General features: G+C 46.3%; 1 protein-coding gene across 1 annotated transcript in view; it reads left to right on the top strand.

Annotated features, from left to right (window-relative positions):
* Positions 1 to 15,876: 15,876 nt before the first annotated feature.
* Positions 15,877 to 21,219, top strand: part of LOC134358252 (threonine--tRNA ligase 1, cytoplasmic-like) — a 95,757-nt gene continuing 90,414 nt past the window's right edge. The window contains exon 1 of the mRNA XM_063070267.1: positions 15,877 to 16,121. Coding sequence (XP_062926337.1) covers positions 15,885 to 16,121 — 237 coding nt within the window. The 5' untranslated portion in view covers positions 15,877 to 15,884. The remainder of the gene's footprint in view (positions 16,122 to 21,219) is intronic.

The following is a 21,219-nucleotide window of genomic DNA, read 5'->3' as shown; positions in this document are numbered from 1 at the left end:
ACACCGAGCACTCAGCGTGTTCCAGAACCGAGCACTCAGCGTGTTCCAGAACCGAGCACTCAGTATGTTCCAGAACCGAGAACTCAGTATGTTCCAGGCACAGAGCACTCAACGTGTTGCAGCCAACGAGCACTCAGCGTGTTCCAGAACCGAGCACTCAGTATGTTCCAAAACCCAGCACTCAGCGCGTTCCAGACACCGAGCACTCAGTGTGTTCCAGACATCGAACACTCAGCATGTTCCCGAACCGAGCACTCAGCGTGTTCCAGAACCGAGCACTCAGCGCGTTCCAGAACCGAGCACTCAGCGTGTTTCAGGCACTGAGGACTCAGCGTGTTGCAGCCAACGAGCACGCAGCGCGTTCCAGACACCGAGCACTCAGCGTGTTCCAGAACCGAGCACTCAGCGTGTCCAGAACCGAGCACTCAGTATGTTCCAGAACCGAGAACTCAGTATGTTCCAGGCACAGAGCTCTCAGCGTGTTGCAGCCAACGAGCACTCAGTGTGTTCCAGACTCCGAGCACTCAGTCTCTTCCAGACACCGAGCACTCAGTGTGTTCCAGACACCGAGCACTCAGCGCGTTCCAGACACCGAGCACTCAGCGCGTTCCAGACATCGAGCACTCAGCGTGTTCCAGACACTGAGCACTCAGCGCGTTCCAGACACCGAGCACTCAGTGTCTTCCAGACATCGAGCACTCAGTGTGTTCCAGACACCGAGCACTCTGTCAGTTCCAGACACAGAACACTCAGCGCTTTCCGGACAACGAGCACCCAGTCTGTCCAAGACATCGAGCACTCAGCGTGTTCCAGACAACGACCAATCAGTGCGTTCCGGGAACTGAGAACTCAGAGTGTTTCGCGCACCGACCACGCAGTGTGTTCCAGACACCGAGCACTCAGTGCATTCCAGACACCGAGCACTCAGCGTGTTCCAGAACCGAGCACTCAGCGTGTTCCAGAACCGAGCACTCAGTATGTTCCAGAACCGAGAACTCAGTATGTTCCAGGCACAGAGCACTCAGCGTGTTGCAGCCAACGAGCACTCAGTGTGTTCCAGACTCCGAGCACTCAGTGTGTTCCAGGCACCGAGCACTCAGCGTGTTCCAGAACTGAGCACTCAGTATGTTCCAAAACCCAGCACGCAACGTGTTCCAGACACCGAGCACTCAGCATGTTCCAGAACCGAGCACTCAGCATGTTCCAGAACCGAGCACTCAGCGCGTTCCAGACACCGAGCACTCAGTGTGTTCCAGACATCGAACACTCAGCATGTTCCAGAACCGAGCACTCAGCGTGTTCCAGAACCGAGCACTCAGCGTGTTCCAGAACCGAGCACTCAGCGTGTTCCAGAACCGAGCACTCAGCGTGTTTCAGGCACTGAGGACTCAGCGTGTTGCAGCCAACGAGCACGCAGCGCGTTCCAGACACCGAGCACTCAGCGTGTTCCAGAACCGAGCACTCAGCGTGTCCAGAACCGAGCACTCAGTATGTTCCAGAACCGAGAACTCAGTCTGTTCCAGGCACAGAGCACTCAGCGTGTTGCAGCCAACGAGCACTCAGTGTGTTCCGGACTCCGAGCACTCAGTGTGTTCCAGACACCAAGCACTCAGTATGTTCCAGGCACCGAGCACTCAGCGTGTTCCAGAACCGAGCACTCAGTATGTTCCAAAACCCAGCACGCAGCGTGTTCCAGACACCGAACACTCAGTGTGTTCCAGACACCGAGCACTCAGTGTGTTCCAGACACCGAGCACTCAGCATGTTCCAGAACCGAGCACTCAGCATGTTCCAGAACCGAGCACTCAGCGCATTCCAGACACCGAGCACTCAGTGTGTTCCAGACATCGAACATTCAGCGTGTTCCAGACACCGAGCACTCAGTGTGTTTCAGCCAACGAGCACGCAGCGTGTTCCAGACTCCGAGAACTCAGCGTGTTCCAGAACCGAGCACTCCATCTGTTCCAGACACCGAGCACTCAGTGCGTTCCAGACACCGAGCACGCAGCATGTTCCAGAACCGAGCACTCAGCATGTTCCAGAACTGAGTACTCAGTATGTTCCAGACACCGAGCACTCAGTATGTTCCCGAACCGAGCACTCAGCGTGTTTCAGGCACTGAGGACTCAGCGTGTTGCAGCCAACGAGCACGCAGCGCGTTCCAGACACCGAACACTCAGCGTGTTCCAGACACCGAGGACTCTGTGAGTTCCAGACACCGAGCATGCAGCGTGTTCCAGACTCCGAGCACTCAGTCTCTTTCAGACACCGAGCACTCAGTGTGTTCCAGACACTGAGCACTCAACGTGTTCCAGACACCGAGCACTCAGTGTGTTCCAGACACCGAGCACTCAGTCTGTTCCAGACACCGAGCACTCAGTGAGTGCCAGACACCGAGCACTCAGCGTGTTCCAGACACCGAGCACTCAGTGTGTTCCAGACACCGAGCACTCAGTCTCTTCCAGACACCGAGCACTCAGTGTGTTCCAGACACCGAGCACTCAACGTGTTCCAGACACCGAGCACTCAGCGTGTTCCAGACACCGAGCACTCAGTCTGTTCCAGACACCGAGCACTCAGCGTGTTCCAGACACCGAGCACTCAGTGTGTTCCAGACACCGAGCACGCAGCGTGTTCCAGACACCGAGCACTCAGCGTGTTCCGGAAACCGAGCACTCAGTCTGTTCCAGACACCGAGCACTCAGTGTGTTCCAGACACCGAGCACTCAGTCTGTTCCAGACACCGAGCTCTCAGCGTGTTCCAGACACCGAGCACTCAGTGTGTTCCAGACACCGAGCACGCAGCGTGTTCCAGACATCTGCTTAACAGGGCTTCAGATGAGTACTAAAAACTCCATATTAACAAATTACGTTGGTTTCAAACTGAGAAGGACAATGTTCCACTGAATCCCCGCCCCAAACTTGCTGTTCCTCAGGACTTACCAAATGGGCTTCTTCTTCTATTTCCGGCAGTTTAGACGCATTTTGGCATATTGCTGCCCTCCGCAGGATGTATAATTAATTACAGAATTTCATGAAACTCAAATCCTGGAATATAAACTAGTTGCACGTATAAACTGAATAATAAACTCTTCAATCAGAATGTGGTTTTCTTGGTGGCCAAACAAGGATTTAATAGAAAAACAAAATACATTTAAGTCTGAAACATCGACAGCCTCTGAACAATATACTTCTTTCAATCTGATATCAATTACAACTCAACAAAACATACTGAACTGTCTCTGGACTACCACAGTCACATAATCCAGAAGGATGTTTTCTTATTATCTTTAAATAATAGTTTATCCCACAGTGTCCCAACCTGAATATTGTTAATTTCACCGTATCTCTACGATTTAAAAAGTAACAGTCTGAGACCTTTTTAACTAGTGGGTGACTAGAAAAGATATGCCTTCCCTCGCGTAGTCATGCCCCGTTTAAACTAGATTTGCAGGGGGATGGGAACCAGAGAGTTAGAGCAGACAGTGAGGTGGAGGAGCATAAAGGTCATGAGAGAACTGCAAGTATAGTGCATAGAGTAAAGCCAGATCGAACATATAAAGAGGCTTTGAGGAAAGAGAAGCAGAATAAATGGTGTAAAGGTGTAAGGTAGAAGGGCTATGGTGCGTGTACTTCAATGCAAGAAGCATCAGGAACAAAGGTGATGAACTGAGAGCTTGGATACCTACATGGAATTATGATGTAGTGGCCATTACAGAGACTTGGCTGGCACCAGGGCAGGAATGGATTCTCAATATTCCCGGATTTCAGTGCTTTAAAAGGGATGGGGGTAGGAAGGGGGAGGAGGGATGGCATTACTGGTCAGGGATACTATTACATCTACAGAAAGGGTGGGTAATGTAGCAGGATCCTATTTTGAGTCAGTATGGGTAGAAGTAAAGAACAGGAAGAGAGCAGTTACTCTATTGGGAGTATTCTATAGGCCCCCCGGTAGCAGCAGAGATACCAAGGGGTAGATTGGGAGGCAGATTTTGGAAAGGTGCAAAAATAACACGGTTGTTATCATGGGTGACTTTAACTTCCCTAATATTGATTGGAATCTGATTAGTTCCAATGGTTTAGACGCGGCAGAGTTTGTTAAGTGCGTCCAGGACAGATTCCAGTCACAGTATGTTGACAGGCCGACCAGGGGGAATGCCATACTAGATCTAGTACTAGGTAATGAACAGGGTCAGGTCACAGATCTCTCAGTGGGTGAGCATCTGGGGGACAGTGACCACCACTCCCTGGCCTTTAACATTATCATGGAAAAGGATAGAATCAGAGCGGACAGGAACTTTTTAATTGCAGAAGGGCAAATTATGAGGCTATAAGCCTAGAACTTGCGGGTGTTAATTGGGATGATGTTTTTGCAGGGAAATGTACTATGGATATGTGATCAATGTTTAGGGATCTCTTACAGGATGTTAGGGATGAATTTGTCCCTGTGAGGAATGGTAGGGTGAAGGAACCATGGGTGACAAGTGAGGTGGAGAATCTAGTCAGGTGGAAGAAGGCAGCATACAGAAGGTTTAGGAAGCAAGGATCGGATGGGTCTATTGAGGAATATAGGGTAGCAAGAAAGGAGCTTAAAAAGGGGCCGAGGAGAACAAGAAGGGGGCATGAGAAGGCCTTGACGAGTAGGGTAAAGGAAAACTCCAAGGCATTCTTCAGTTATGTGAAGACAGGAGTCAAGGTAGGACTGATTAGAGATAAAGGTGGGAAGATATGCCTGGAGGCTGTGGAAGTGAGCGAGGTCCTCAATGAATACTTCTCTTCGGTATTCACCAATGAGAGGGAACTTGATGACCGTGAGGCAATATGAGTGAGGTTAATGTTCTGGAGCATGTTGATATTAAGGGAGAGGAGGTGTTGGAGTTGTTAAAATATATTAGGACGGATAAGTCCCCAGGGCCTGACGGAATATTCCCCAGGCTGCTCCACGAGGCAAGGGAAGAGATTGCTGAGCCTCTGGCTAGGACCTTTATGTCCTCCTTGTCCACAGGAATGGTACTGGAGGATTGGAGGGAGGTGAATGTTGTCTCCTTGTTCAAAAAAGGTAGTAGGGATAGTCCGGGTAATTATAGACCAGTGAGCCTTACGTCTGTGGTGAGAAAGCTGTTGGAAAAGATTCTTAGAGACAGGATCTTTGGGCATTTAGAGAATCATGGTCTAATCAGGGACAGTCAGAATGGCTCTGTGAAGGGCAGATCATGTCTAACAAGCCTGATAGAGTTCTTTAAGGAGGTGACCAGGCATATCGATGAGGGTAATGCAGTGGATGTGATCTACATGGATTTTAGTAAGGCATTTGACAAGGTTCCACACGGTAGGCTTATTCAGAAAGTCAGAAGGCATGGGATCCAGGGAAGTCTGGCCAGGTGGATACAGAATCGGCTTGCCTGCACAAAGCAGAGGGTCGTGGTGGAGGGAGTACTTTCGGATTGGAGCGTTGTGACTAGTGGTGGCCCACAAGGATCAGTTCTGGGACCTCTACTTTTCATGATTTTTATTAACGAACTGGACATGGGGGTAGAAGGGTGGGTTGGCAATCTTTCAGATGACACAAAGGTTGGTGGTGTTGTAGATAGTGTAGAGGATTGTCGAAGATTGCAGAGAGACATTGATTGGATGCAGAAGTGGGCTGAGAAGTGGCAGATGGAGTTCAACCCGGAGAAGTGTGAGGTGGTACACTTTGGAAGGACAAACTCCAAGGCAGAGTACAAAGTAAATAGCAGGATACTTGGTAGTGTGGAGGAGCAGAGGGATCTGGGGGTACATGTCCACAGATCCCTGGAAGTTGCCTCACAGGTAGATAGGGCAGTTAAGAAAACTTATAGGGTGTTAGCTTTCATAAATTGAGGGATAGAGTTTAAGAGTCATGAGGTAATGAATCAGCTCTATAATACTCTGGTTAGGCCACACTTGGAGTACTGTGTCCAGTTCTGGTCGCCTCACTATAGGAAGGATGTGGAAGCATTGGAAAGGGTACAGAGGAGATTTACCAGGATGCTGCCTGGTTTAGGGAGTATGCATTATGCTCAGAGATTAAGGGAGCTAGGGCTTTACTTTTTGGAGAGAAGGAGGATGAGAGGAGACATGACAGAGGTATACAAGATATTAAGAGGAACAGATAGAGTGGTCAGCCAGCGCCTCTTCCCCAGAGCACCACTGCTCAGTACAAGAGGACATGGCTTTAAGGTAAGGAGTGGGAAGTTCAAGGGGGATATTAGAGGAAGGTTTTTTTACTCAGAGAGTGGTTGGTGCGTGAAATGCACTGCCTGAGTCAGTGGTAGAGGCAGGTACACTAGTGAAATTTAAGAGACTACTAGACAGGTATATGGAGGAATTTAAGGTGGGGGGTTATATGGGAGGCAGAGTTTAAGGGTCAGCACAACATTGTGGGCCGAAGGGCCTGTACTGTGCTGTATTGTTCTATGTTCTAATTCATTTTTCCAATCCTCCTGCCACTTCTTCTCTATACCTTTTTTTAAACCTACTTCTCAATTCTGCTCTGCCTAGGGGTCTAATTTCTACTTGCCTGCTCTGTAAGGAAAATTTTGCAATGCCATCTGCAATTTCATTTCCCTCCACCCAGCATACCCAGGTATCCATGTAAATCTGACTTCACAACCCATCTTCCCTACTCTAAACAAAACTGAGAGAATCTCAATAACTATGTCAGGACAAGCTTTTGATTTATTCCCTTTTATAGCCTCTAAGGCAGCAGCAGAATCCGAACAGATGATAACCCTGCATGGTTGAGAGTCTTCTATCCACCATAAGGCCCAGAGGATTGCTAATAATTCTGTTGCAAAGACAGAAATACCATCTGAAACCCATTGACCAATCTTAACTCCAACTTGAGACACGTACATCCCAAATCCTGCCTTACTGTTCTCTGGGTCCACTGAGCCATCAGTAAAAATCTTCAGGTAAGATCCGCATTTATTATTTAAATATTCATTTGTGATCAACGCTGAGGAAATTACTCTGCTTCCTTGAAGCTGAAAAAGGAGGAATAGGTCTACTTCTGGTTCTGGCAAAAGCCAAAAAGGAATGGGTGGCAAGCAAATTTGGTTGGCTATGTCTTCCTCAATCAGTTTCAATTTCACAGCCCAGTTATTAACCAAATCTAAAAATGAATATCTTTTAATTTTACTTTGGCGCTCCGACTTCCCCTGAAAAAGACATTTTTTTGGACAGCTGTGATTGAAGCCATTTAGTTTTGCCCAATACTGCAGGCCCAGTTGAACTCGTCTTATATGTAGAGGCACTTCTCCCATCTCCACACATAATGCAGGGACTGATGTTGTTATAAAAGCTCCACAACAGAGTCTAAGTGCTTTGGACTGCACAGTGTCTAACTCTTCAAGCACTGCCGTAGCAGCGGAACCATAAGCAATACAACCATAATCAATAACTGATCTAATCATAGCTAGATATATTAAGTACATAGTTTCCTGCCCTGCTCCCCAATCACATCCAGCAATACTTCTTATAACATTTAAAACTTTCTCACACTTTTCAATTGTCTTATCTATATGAACCCTCCAAGTAAGTCTTTCATCAAACCAGACACCTAAATACTTGAATACCTTGACTTTTTCTAATGGAGAATCATATAGACACAATTCACAATCAGGAATCTTTCTTCTAAAGCCAAAAATCATATATTTGTACTTAGAAGCAGAAATCCTGAAACCCCATTTATTAGCCTAGTTTTCAACTGATCTTAAAGCCTTTTGTACCTGTTTTAATTGACGTTCCTTTTTTCCAGATTGCACCATTGTCTGCAAACAAAGATTTGCCAAATCCTGTCCCTATCTGATCAAAAATATCTTTTATCATGACATTAAAAAGAACTGGACTAATGACACTTCCCTGAGGGGTACCATTACCTATTTTAACTGACTTGGAGCTTGTTCTGCCTATTCTTACTTGAATTGTCCTTTCCTTAAGAAAATCTTTGATCCAATTAAACATTCTACCTCTAATTCCCACATCATAGAGTTTAATTAAAAAACCATCCTTCCATAGTGAGTCATATGCTCTTTCAATATCTAGAAATACACTTACCATTACCTCTCTATTTTGAAACGCTTTTTTAATATCATGATCTAAAAGGGCAATAGATTCCATTGTTGATCTTCCAGTTCTAAAACCACTTTGATAGGCAGCAAAATGCCCCTTATATTCTAAAAAATAAACAAGTCTGTTGGTGACCATTCATTCCATAGTTTTACAAAGCACTGATGTTAAAGCTATAGGCAGATACGAACTAGGACTAGACGCGTCTTTACCTGGCTTTAAAACTGGAATTACCACCGCATGCTTCCATGCTGGTAATTTTCCTTCTTTCCACGCTGAATTAAACAAAGCTAGCATTTCTATTAATATAGAGTCATCTAAATGCTTAAGCAATTCATAACACAGTCCATCCCGACCAGGAGAAGTGTTCGAACCTGATTGGTCAGCTTCCTGCAATTCCTGAAGGGAGAAAAACAAATTTATGGAGCTATTATCATCCAAAAACTCCTGTCCAATTTCCAGCTTTCCTTTAACATAATTTCCTGGCTCTCCAGAACTGTGTAACGCTTGGAACACCTCTACAAACGTATCAGCCTTTCCCTTATTGGTTACAGCTTCAATATCTCCTTCCGGTAAAGCTGGGATAGATGGCTTTCTATATATCCCTGACATTCTGTGAATGATCGTCCATAGCTGCTTTATAGGGTTCCACAAAATCTTCTCCAACTATCCCTCTTTGCATTTTTAATTACTCTCCTTGCTACTGCTCTTTCCTTTTTATACTCCATAACATTATCTAACACTGGGTACTTTCTTAATTTCCTATAAACTCTATTTCTGTTTCTTACTGCTATATCACAATTTTTATTCCACCACAGAACCAATGCTTGAGGCTAAGGAACATTCCGTAGCTGACTAGCCAACTGGGCAACTTTATGAATTATAGAACAGAGGGACTCATTCCAATCCTCTATGGAGCCCTTGCTATCAATCTCTTCTATTATATCCACAGCTTTCTCCTGGTACTCATCCCAGTGGGCCAAAGAAATATTATTCCTAGCAGCCCTCTCCTCAACTTCTACTATCAAATTTCTACTAAGTCTACATAATATAGGATAGCGATCACTTCCAAGTGTGTATCTGTCCATAACATCCCATTCCCCGACCCTGGCTAAGTTTGAGGAAGTGATTGCTAAGTCTAAGTGACTACAAGTATTCTTTACAATATTAAACCTTGTAGGCCTTCCGTCATTTAGAAGTACCATGTTGTATTTATCTAGAAACTCCTCTACTACCACTCCATTACTATCTTTACTTTCACTACCCCATATAGGATTGTGGGCATTGAAATCTCCAACCCAGATTACTGGGGATCTTACCTTATTCATAATTTCATCCAAATCTGATAATATCATATTACATGGATTATAAAAGTTAATAAAAGTTGTTTGACCACTAGAGCTCCAAACCTCCACAGCCACAATTTCAAGGTTAGCTTTAAAATCAAGACTTCTAAAATGAAGTCCTGTTTTTATGAAAGTTGCACACCCTCCACCAGATTTATTCATTCTGTCAGCTCACAAACTATCATATCTAGGGATCACAAAATCTAAATGAGGCTTTAACCATGTCTCTTGTATACAGATCAAATCAGGCTTATCTTTAAAAGTCCCATCAAATCTTTTTAATTCTTGATCATTTGCAATTAAACTCCTTGCATTCCATTGTAATATTAAAGACATCCAAATACTAATTATCGGCCTTTTCATCCACATCAAGCTCCTCCATAAATCTCTGACCCCGACAACTGGGAAGAATTCAGTGATTATTTGTCTGTCATATACTCATGTAATTTTTTCGGTAAAACCTATTTCATATCAAGGAGTCTCTCTGCAGCTCCAACTACTTTTATCGTATCCCACCTCTTGGTTGTAGTTTTAGCCCCGACCAGTACATCAACAACAAATGCCAAAAAAGACTCTTTAATCATCAACAACATGTCTGTAGGAACCATAGTTGGAGAACGCAGAATGTTCCAATCTTTTCTTTACTTATCTTTTGCTCTCTATCAACTTTCTTTGCTGCCTCAGCATATGATATTTTTTGTTGGTTAGTAACAAATATGCTTTGCCTTGATAAAATACTCACACCCTCTGATCGCCACTGCATGATCTCCTCCCCAGTTACTGCATTTAGGTGCCACTGCCTTACATGCTTTAATATCATGATCCTCTCCACATTTCACACATCGACATGAACCAGCAACGTGTCCAAATCTCTGGCAATTATAATAGAGCAAGGGAGGTCTAATATATTCTCTAACTTGATAAGACATGCTCCCAAGATAGACTCTACAAAAACCAGTAGGACAGGAGAATCCCAATCACCTCCTTCTCTCAATTTTAATCGTTCGGCTTCAATCACTCGACCACTTTTAACATTGTCCAAAATTTCCTTTTCGGTCATGCCAGAGCAAATACCATACACTAGCCCCCTAACTCCCTTCCTTTCTTTTGGAGTAATACACTCCACTTTCATAACCAATTTTCCCACCGTTTTAGCACTGCTATATTGGTCAACATCTTTGCAATAAATTTTCAGCAATCCATTAGACAAAATGTTGGCCTGGAATCCTTTACCTATTTGGTTCTCTAATGCTGCTGCCACTTTCAAGGCATTAAGGACTCTAAATCCTCCTTCCCCTTCCTTCTGACCTTTAATTTCATACAGAACTATAATTTCCTCCAAGTCACCCATTCTCCTCAATTTGTTGTCCCCCATTACATCGGGTCTTTCACTTGATGCACCCCTTTTTTGGCTACCCTTACATCTGGAGTATTCCACAGTCTCCCACCCTCCTCCTCCAATCTTAACCCCGCTCCCCGCTTTGCAGCCATAGGCTACAAACTAACCCTTTCCAAACTACTGGGCTGAATAAAGGGGAAGAAAATAAATTAATAAAATACGTAAAATTAAATAAACAGGCCAACCAAAAGCTAAGGGAAACCACCACTGATCCCTCCTGTCTCTCACCCCAAGCTGTCCAGGATGTTTACACAACACACATAAAAGTTGCTGGTGAACGCAGCAGGCCGGGCAGCATCTCTAGGAAGAGGTATAGTCGATGTTTCTTTATTGCTAACTGCCGACGGGACATCAACTGTCTCGACTTCACCACACCTTGTTCCTATGCCAACCTCACCCCTTCTGAACACTCAGCTCTCCACTCCCTCCGCACTAATCCTAACCTTACTATAAAACCCGCCAACAAAGGGGGCGCTGTTGTAGTCTGGTGTACTGACCTCTACCTTGTCGAGGCACAGCGACAACTCGCGGATACCTCCTCTTATTTACCCCTTGATCGTGACCCCACTAAGGAGCACCAGGCCATTGTCTCCCACACCACCACCGACTTTATCCGCTCAGGAGATCTCCCATCCACTGCTACCAGCCTTATAGTTCCCACACCCCACACTTCCCATTTCTACCTCCTGCCCAAGATCCACAAACCAGCCTGTCCTGGCAGACCTATTGTCTCAGCTTGCTCCTGCCCCACCGAACTCATTTCTGCATACCTTGACATGGTTTTATCCCCCCTTGTTCAATCCCTTCCTACCTATGTTCGTTCTACTTCTCACGCTCTGAAACTTTTCGATGATTTTAAGTTCCCTGGCCCCCACCGCTTTATTTTCACCATGGATGTCCAGTCCCTATATACTTCCATCCACCATCAGGAAGTGCTCAAAGCTCTCCGCTTCTTTTTGGATTCCAGACCTAACCAGTTCCCCTCTACCACCACTCTGCTCCGTCTAGCAGAATTAGTCCTTACTCTTAATAATTTCTCCTTTGGCTCCTCCCACTTCCTCCAAACTAAAGGTGTAGCCATGGGCACCCGTATGGGTCCTAGCTATGCCTGCCTTTTTGTTGGCTTTGTGGAACAATCTATGTTCCAAACCTATTCTGGTATCTGTCCCCCACATTTCCTTCGCTACATCGATGACTGCATTTGGTGCTGCTTCCTGCACACATGCTGAGCTCGTTGACTTTGCCTCCAACTTTCACCCTGCCCTCAAGTTTACCTGGTCCATTTCCGACACCTCCCTCCCCTTTCTAGAACTTTCTGTCTCTATCTCTGGAGACAGCTTATCCACTGATGTCTACAATAAGCCTACTGACTCTCACAGCTATCTGGACTATTCCTCTTCTCACCCTGTCTCTTGCAAAAATGCCATCCCCTTCTCGCAATTCCTCCGTCTCCCCCGCATCTGCTCTCAGGATGAGGCTTTTCATTCCAGGGCAAAGGAGATGTCCTCCCTTTTTAAAGAAAGGGGCTTCCTTTCCTCCACCATCAACTCTGCTCTTAAACACATCTCCCCCATTTCATGTACATCTGCTGTCACTCCATCCTCCCGCCACCCCTCTAGGATTAGGGTTCCCCTTGTCCTCACTTACCACCCCACCAGCCTCCAGGTCCAACATATAATTCTCTGTAACTTCCGCCACCTCCAATGGGATCCTACCACTAAGCACATCTTTCCCTCCCCGCCCCCCCCACTTTCTGCAGGGATCGCTCCCTACGCGACTCCCTTGTCAATTCGTTCCCCCTCCATCCCTCCCCACCGATCTCCCTCCTGGCACATATCCTTGTAAGCGGAACAAGTGCTACACATGCCCTTACACTTCCTCCCTTCCTCCCTCACAACCATTCAGGGCCCCAGACTGTCCTTCCAGGTGAGGTGACACTTCACCTGTGAGTCGGCTGGGGTGATATACTGCGTCCGGTGCTCCCAATGTGGCCTTCTATTGTTACCTACCCCGTAACTGGGTTGCCAAACCAGCAGAAATGGATCACTCAGTTGGAGTCTGGATTACTAGAACTAAGAAAGTTTTATTAAAGAAACGAGCAACACAGTACTCTAATCAAAAAGGATAATAAATGCAACAGTTCAGCAATGATAAACATACATGTATACAGAATTAAGATAACAGGATTAATCAAGCTCTATCGTTGTCTAGGGATAAATGACCAGCTTCAAAGTGACACAAAGTCCAGTTCAATTTAGTTCAGTTTGCGGTAATCGTTGCCATGGCGATGGACAGTGGGGGGGGGAGGAGAGAGAGCAAAATGAATGAATATTCAAAACAGCTTCCACACACAGACCTTCGCAGTCAGCTTTTGGGCGAGTCCTTTGTGATGTCATCTGAGGTCACCGACCGTGACCCCTCCATTTCCAGATACGACGGTTTCTCTGCGCTGAACCTGGCACCCAGGCAAGGGTGGACACACACCAGGTTCCCGCCGATTGTGCCTTTCCACCCTGTGCGTTTATGGCATGATCCCGCGATCAGCCGTCCAAAAGCTTCCCACCGACTTGTGAGAGGCACACCGCTTCCAGGGTCTCGTTACCTCGGGTGTCGTGTGTGTCCTGCCTTAGCGAACCTGTCCCTTTTTATCCCCCTGCTGGGGTATCATCTGTCCATCACTTCAAACAGTTCAGGGTTCAAAGGGGGAGCCGCTCTAGACAGCTCTCTCTCCCGTCCCTTCATTACACATCTCCAAATGCTGCTCCATTGTCTTCCTTATCTCTCTCTCTCCCAAAGACAGGTGGCAGACCAACTGCTGATCACACAGGACAGCTAACATCTGTGTGTATTCTTGTCACACTATATATTGGCGAGACCCAACGCAGACTGGGAGATCGTTTCGGTGAACACCTACACACTGTCCGCCAGAGAAAGCAGGATCTCCCAGTGGCCACACATTTTAATTCCACGTCCCATTCCCATTCTGGCATGTCTATCCACGGCCTCCTCTACTGTAAAGATGAAGCCACACTCAGGTTGGAGGAACAACACCTTATATTCCGTCTGGGTAGCCTCCAACCTGAGGGCATGAACATTGACTTCTCAAACTTCCGCTAATGCCCCACCTCCCCCTCGTACCCCATCTGTTATTTATTTATATAAACACATTCTTTCTCCCCTCACCTTTTTCTCCCTCTGTCCCTCTCACTATACTCCTTGCCCATCCTCTGGGCTTCCGCCCCCTCCCCCTTTTCTTTCTCCCTAGGCCTCCTGTCCCATGATCCTCTCGTATCCCTTTTGCCTATCAACTGTCCAGCTCTTGGCTCCATCCCTCCCCCTCCTGTCTTCTCCTATCATTTTGAATCTCCCCCTCCCGCTCCCACTTTCAAATCTCTTACTAGCTCTTCCTTCAGTTAGTCCTGACGAAGGGTCTCGGCCCGAAACGTCGACTGTACCTCTTCCTTGAGATGCTGCCTGGCCTGCTGCATTCACCAGCAACTTTGATGTGTGTTGCTTGAAATTCCAGCATCTGCAGATTTCCTCGTGTTTGCAGAATGTTTACACGGCGTCTTCCCCGAATGGGCTGCTGAGACCTCTAAGAAGACTCACACACACAAAATACTGGTGAACGCAGCAGGCCAGGCAGCATCTCTAGGAAGAGGTACAGTCGACATTTCGGGCCGAGACCCTTCGTCAGGACTAACTGAAGGAAGAGATAGTAATTTGAAAGTGGGGAAAGCTCCTAAGAAGACGTGTGGCTTTCCTGTTACCTGGGGCAACACACATAAAAGTTGCTGGTGAATGCAGCAGGCCAGGCAGCATCTCTAGGAAGAGGTGCAGTCGACGTTTCAGGCCGAGACCCTTCATCAGGACTAACTGAAGGAAGAGTGAGTAAGGGATTTGGAAGTTGGAGGGGGAGGGGGAGATCCAAAATGATAGGAGAAGACAGGAGGGGGAGGGATGGAGCTAAGAGCTGGACAGGTGATAGGCAAAAGGGGATATGAGAGGATCATGGGACAGGAGGTCTGGGAAGAAAGACAAGGCCAGGGGGACCCAGAGGATGGCGAGAGGTATATTCAGAGGGACGGAGGGAGAAAAAGGAGAGTGAGAGAAAGAATGTGTGCATAAAAATAAGTAACAGATGGAGTACGAGGGGGAGGTGGGGCCTTAGCGGAAGTTAGAGAAGTCGATGTTCATGCCATCAGGTTGGAGGCTACCCAGACGGAATATAAGGTGTTGTTCCTCCAACCTGAGTGTGGCTTCATCTTTACAGTAGAGGAGGCCGTGGATAGACATGCCAGAATGGGAATGGGATGTGGAATTAAAATGTGTGGCCACTGGGAGATCCTGCTATCTCTGGCGGACAGAGCGTGGATGTTCAGCAAAGTGGTCTCCCAGTCTGCGTCGGGTCTCGCTAGCAAAGCACCTTATATTCCGTCTGGGTAGCCTCCAACCTGATGGAATGAACATCGACTTCTCTAACTTCCGCTAAGGCTCCACCTCCCCCTCGTACCCCATCTGTTACTTATTTTTATGCACACATTCTTTCTCTCACTCTCCTTTTTCTCCCTCTGTCCCTCTGAATATACCTCTTGCCCATCCTCTGGGTCACCCCCCCCCTTGTCTTTCTTCCCGGACCTCATCTCCCATGATCCTCTCGTATCCCCTTTTGCCTATCACCTGTCCAGCTCTCGGCTCCATCCCTCCCCCTCCTGTCTTCTCCTATCATTTTGCATCTCCCCCTCCCCCTCCAGCTTCCAAATCCCTTACTCACTCTTCCTTCAGTTAGTCCTGATGAAGGGTCTCGGCCTGAAACGTCGACTGTACCTTTTCCTACAGATGCTGCTTGGCCTGCTGCGTTCACCAGCAACTTTGATGTGTGTTGCTTGAAATTCCAGCATCTGCAGAATTCCTGTTGTTTCCGTTACCTGGGGCAACGGGATCCGGGGCCGGCATTGCTTAGTACGCTTGCGCATGCGCCGGCAATCGTTCATACGCTTGCGCAGAGCAGACACCCCCCTCGCTGCGGGGACACGGGGGTGGATCGGATGGCGGCCGCGGTGATCGAACGGCTGTTAGCGAGGCAGGAGGCTGAGGTTCACCGGCTTAGCCAGGTGATGGAGTGGCTCCGAAGTGGAGATGAGGAACTGGTGGTCAGCCCGGACTTGCGGAGCCTCAGAGAGGAGAACGAGAGGCTGAAGTACCGGCGACTGCACCTGCAGCGGAGCTTGCGGGCGGAGCTGGCGAGATGCCAGGCCCCACTCAGCACCGGGCGTGGGCCCCAGGTAGGACGGCTGGCCTGCATCCGTGAGACGGGGCGGCAGTCCCAAAGAGCCCGGGTCAACTAGGCATTTTTTCCCAGCCCTGTACTGGCGCAATACTCTTGAACGCATCAGTCTCTCCAACGTATGTATATGTAAAACCACCGGATTATTCCATATGTTCATATGGTAAACATTCTCTAATCATCTGTTTTTAACACACTTACATCACTCTGTAAGTAGGGAGACCTATAGTCTACACAATAGTCCCACAGTGAAGATAGCTACCGTGTTGTCCAGTTCGCCAGTGTCATTTAATGGAGGAAGTCTGTCATCTTTATCTGCTGTCGCCTCTCAGTTGTCTCAGAGCTGTGATATTAATACAGAAGTAGGATAAAACCAGATAGCATTTGGCATTAATAAAAACGCTGAATTGTAAAGTAAGTTACCAGTGCACTGATTTTTGTAAAGTCCTTTTCGCAGACACCAAGTTGGGAGCTCTGCCCCCTGTTGTAATTGAAGAACAGCCACTAATAGTTTCACTTATAGAATCACATCTTGGAAGTAGTGTGCTGGTCCCTGATATTGTTATCACTGAGTTTGTTTGTTGCCATTGGCAGAACCCACTACAGTTTGTAGCACGGTGCTGTACAAGTGGGACTTCAGCATTCTTGGAAGTCCTCAGTCAAAGCTCCTGATCTTATGAAGTCTTGGCTTGAGGCCAAATGATCAAGGGAAGTGATGCCTGGCCTACCTTGCCTGATAAGTCAACCATGTTGACTAACATCACTGAATGTAGCAAGTACTTCTGTGATCTTCTGTAGCAGTACATCTGTGCTGTGGAGTTGGCATTCATCACCTCATGTGGCTGCAGAGCATTACCTCTGATGTGGCTGGCTGAGGATGCAGCTGCCAATCTTGCTCAGTGGCAGAGAGTGAATGAATCAACATTAGTGATAAAGCTTTATCAATGTATCTCTTTCTAACATGCTTGTACAGTTCAGCTTTCACATGAAGGACACAATAATGTGCTGAAAGGGAATGACTCATCAGATCTGGCAGCCCAAAGCTGGACATATGTGAGATACTGGACCATTAGCAACGTCCAAAAAGAATCCAACAAAAGTTTTCATGGGTCTGTACTGGCCAAATCATTATGTTTCTGTAGCTATCAATTCTGGTTCAAAGAGGAAAGCAGACAGCCAAACTGAAAGTTGCACCATGCATACTTAGAAATGAAATTCTGACCTGTCAAAACTGCTGCATTATCACAAAGTGAAGGAATGGAGTGTAGTTAAGAGAGCCATACAATTACACAACCAAAAGATCAGATTAAAGCTCTGCAATCCTGTGTTGGTAGTTTTCAGTTGTGTTGGAAAACTGAGTGGACTATGGGAGTTAAGTGGTCTTGGTCTTCTGTCCACAACTCTGAGCAGGTTTAGCATGTGACGGCTGAAGCAGTTACACCCATGTTCAGACAGAAGCGCCAAGAGAATGATTCATCTTGACCTCCTCCTGAGTTTCCCTCAACACCAAAGCCATATTAACCATAGTTCAACAATCATCTGCTTCCTGCATAAATCATAGAGGTAGTAACAGTAACTTAACATTGTTCTAGTTTACTATTCAATAAGTACACAGCAGATTTTCCACCTTTGTGCCATTTTGTTGCATGAATCCCAGGCTTCTGCATTACCTTAATAATCAAAAATCAGTCAATTTTTTTTCTTCATTTACTCCATGACTAAACTTTCACAGCCCTTTTGGATAGAGGATTCCAAAGATGCACCAATTTCTGGGTCAAGAAGCTTTTTTTGTTCTGAGTGGTTGTCCCTTATTTTGAGACCTTGAGTTCAATACTTTTCAACCATCAGCCTGTCATCACACTTGAAATTTCTTTGAAACTCCAAGAAATCTGAAGTGTGGGGTCAGTGTTGTGAACAATTGGTGCATTTGACATTGCTAAATCTCTCAAACCACCCCACTGACCCTTGGCTGCACTCCCTCAATCACAGGTATATTATTCCTTGGGTAGGGAAGATGAGACTTATACACAATATTAAAGACATGGTCTTATCAGCACCCTATATAGACATCTGAACCCTTGCATCAGTCAGTGAGCTGCGAGTCACCATTGACTAGAAACTGAACTGGATAAGAACATAAATAGGAGCAGGAGTAGGCCATCCCGCCCATTGAGCCTGCCCCGCCATTCAATAAGATCATGGCTGATCTGTCCGTAAACTCAGCTCCATCTACCTGCCTTTCCCCCATAACCCTTAATTCCCCTAATATGTAAAAATCTATCTAACTGTATCTTAAATATATTTAGTGAAGAAGCCTCAACTGCTTCCCTGGGCAGAGAATACCACAGATTCACCACTCTCTGGGAAAAACAGTTTCTCCTCATCTCCGTCCTAAATCTTCTCCCCTGAATCTTGAGGCAATGTACCCTAGTTCTAGTCTCACCTACCAATGGAAACAACTTTCCTACTTCTATCTTATCTATCCCCTTCAAAATTTTGTATGTTTCTATAAGATCCCCTCTCATTCTTCTGAATTCCAGAGAGTATAGTCCCAGTCGACTCAATCTCGCCTCATAAATTAACCCCTTCATCTCTGGAATCAACCTGGTGAACCTCCTCTGCACTGCCTTTAAAGCCAGTATATCCTTCCTCAAGTATGAAGACCAGAAATGCGCACAGTACTCCAGGTGCGGTCCCACCAGTACCCTGTATAGTTGCAGCATGACCTCCCTGCTCTTGAATTCAATCCCTCTCGCAATGAAGGCCAACATTCCGTTTGCTTTCTTAATAACCCTTTGCACCTGCAAGCCAACTTTTTGCGATTCATGCACGAGCATTCCCAAGTCCCTCTGCACAACAGCATGCTGCAATCTTTCACCATTTAAATAATAATCTGCCCTTCTATTATTCCTTCAAAGTGGATGATCTCGCATTTACCAACGTTGTATTCCATCCGCCAGATCTTGGTCCACTCACTTAACCTATCTATATCCCTCTGCAGACTTTCCACATCCTCTGTATAATTTGCTTTTCCACTCAGTTTAGTGTCATCAGCAAATTTTGCTATGCTACAATCAGTCCCCTCTTCCAAATCATCAATGTAAATGGTGAACAGCTGTGGGCCCAGCACCGAGCCCTGCGGCACCCCACTCACCACTGACTGCCAACTGGAGAAACACCCATTTATACCAACTCTCTGCCTACTATTGGTTAACCAATCCACTATCCATGCCAATACACTTCCTCTGACTTCATGCATCCATATCTTATAAATAAGTCTCTTGTGCGGCACCTTATCAAATGCCTTCTAGAAATCCAGGTATATGACATCCACCTGTTCCCCTCTATCCACTGCACTCATTATGCCCTCAAAGAGCTCCAGTAAGTTTGTCAAACAGGACCTGCCCTTTCTGAATCCATACTGTGTCTGTCTAATGGAACCACTCCTTTCTAAATGTTTCACTATTTCTTCCTTAATGACAGCTTCAGGCATTTTCCCGACTACAGATGTTAAGCTAACTGGCCTCTAGTTGCCCGTCTTTTGCCTACATCCTTTTTTAAAAAGTGGTGTGACATTTGCTGTCTTCCATTCCGCCAGGACCTGCCCAGAGTCGAGAGAGTTTTGGTAAATGATTACCAACGTGTTAACTATAACCTCCGCCAATTCCTTCGGTACCCTGGGATGCATCCCATCAGGACAGGGGACTTGTCCACCTTCAGGCCCTCTTGTTTGCTCATCACTATCTCCTTAGTGACAGTGATTTTATCGAGGTCCTCACCTCCCATTTTGTCCATGTCATCATTCTTTGGCATATTAGGCGTGTCCTCCACCGTGAAGACCGACACACAATAGTCGTTCAATGCTTCAGCTATTTCCTTATCACCCAATATCAATTTCCCCTTCTCGTCTTCCAAGGGACCTACATTGACTTTAGTCACCCTCTTCTGCTGAAGAGATAAATACAAAACACATAAATACTATTGCTTCAGGAATAGATCGGTGGCTGGGTATCCTCTTGCAAGCAGCTTATTCTGACACTTAAATGGCAAGGGTCAGGAGCATTGTGTAATACACTGCACGTGACTAGTACAGATGCTGCAGCCCTTCAAAGCACTATCCAGGATATAGCTGCCTGCTTGGTTCAAACGTCGTCACTCCACACAGATGAACTGTTACTGTAGTGTCACTTACAAAATGGATTCAATCCCAAAGCCTATTCTAACAGAACTTTATAACTCTGTGGCCTGAGAAAGACAAACATTCAAAGTTCACAGTAAATTTATTATCAAAGTACATATCCCCCTGAGTTCTTGTGGGCATTCACAGTAAATCCAAGAACCAGAATCAGATCAATGAAAGAATGCAACCAATGGGATGGATAGTGTGCAAAAGATGACAAGCTGCAAATACAGAAAAAAGGAAATAATAAATAAGCAGTAAATACGGAGAACGTAAGTTGAAGGGGGGAAATGTGCAGATGAACAACACTATCTTCAGGTTCTCCAAGGCATGCACCATCCTGACCTGCAGACATATTACCATTTCTCTATCGTCATGGGATCTAAATCCTCATCAAGTAACATGTGCTGCTGTTCATGTGGACATTCTGCCACTTTCTTGTTACTAATTAAGCTTAAGCTTCAGCCCCATCGCCTCTTCTGGGGCATAGGCCACTGACAGTAACTCCCCGGAGTCCTCTATCCTGGGCCACTCTTTCATATTGTCTCTAGGTATTGCCCATCTTCTTATGTATCTGTTCTTCCCCAAGGAGATTTTTGGAGCTTCTGGGTTTTTATGGGATGGAGTTGCTAACCCCATGCCCAAATTTCCTCCTTTCGCAACCAGGTATGGGACCGTCCATGGAGGAGCTTCATAGTGCATGCTGGCCTTAACATTGATGCTTCCCATCTGAAAAAAATTACATAAACGAATGTTTAGAGTGATAGAGCAACACAACACAGGCACTTTGGCCCATCTAGTCCATGCCAAACTGCTATGCTGCCCAGACCAATTGACCTGCACCTGGACCGTAGCCCTCCATACCCCTCTTATCTCTTAAATGTTGCAATTGAACTCGCATCCACCACTTCTGCTG

The sequence above is a fragment of the Mobula hypostoma genome, chromosome 18, assembly GCF_963921235.1.
Source record: "Mobula hypostoma chromosome 18, sMobHyp1.1, whole genome shotgun sequence".
Classification (NCBI taxonomy): domain Eukaryota; kingdom Metazoa; phylum Chordata; class Chondrichthyes; order Myliobatiformes; family Myliobatidae; genus Mobula; species Mobula hypostoma.
This window is presented reverse-complemented; position numbering and strand designations above follow the sequence as displayed.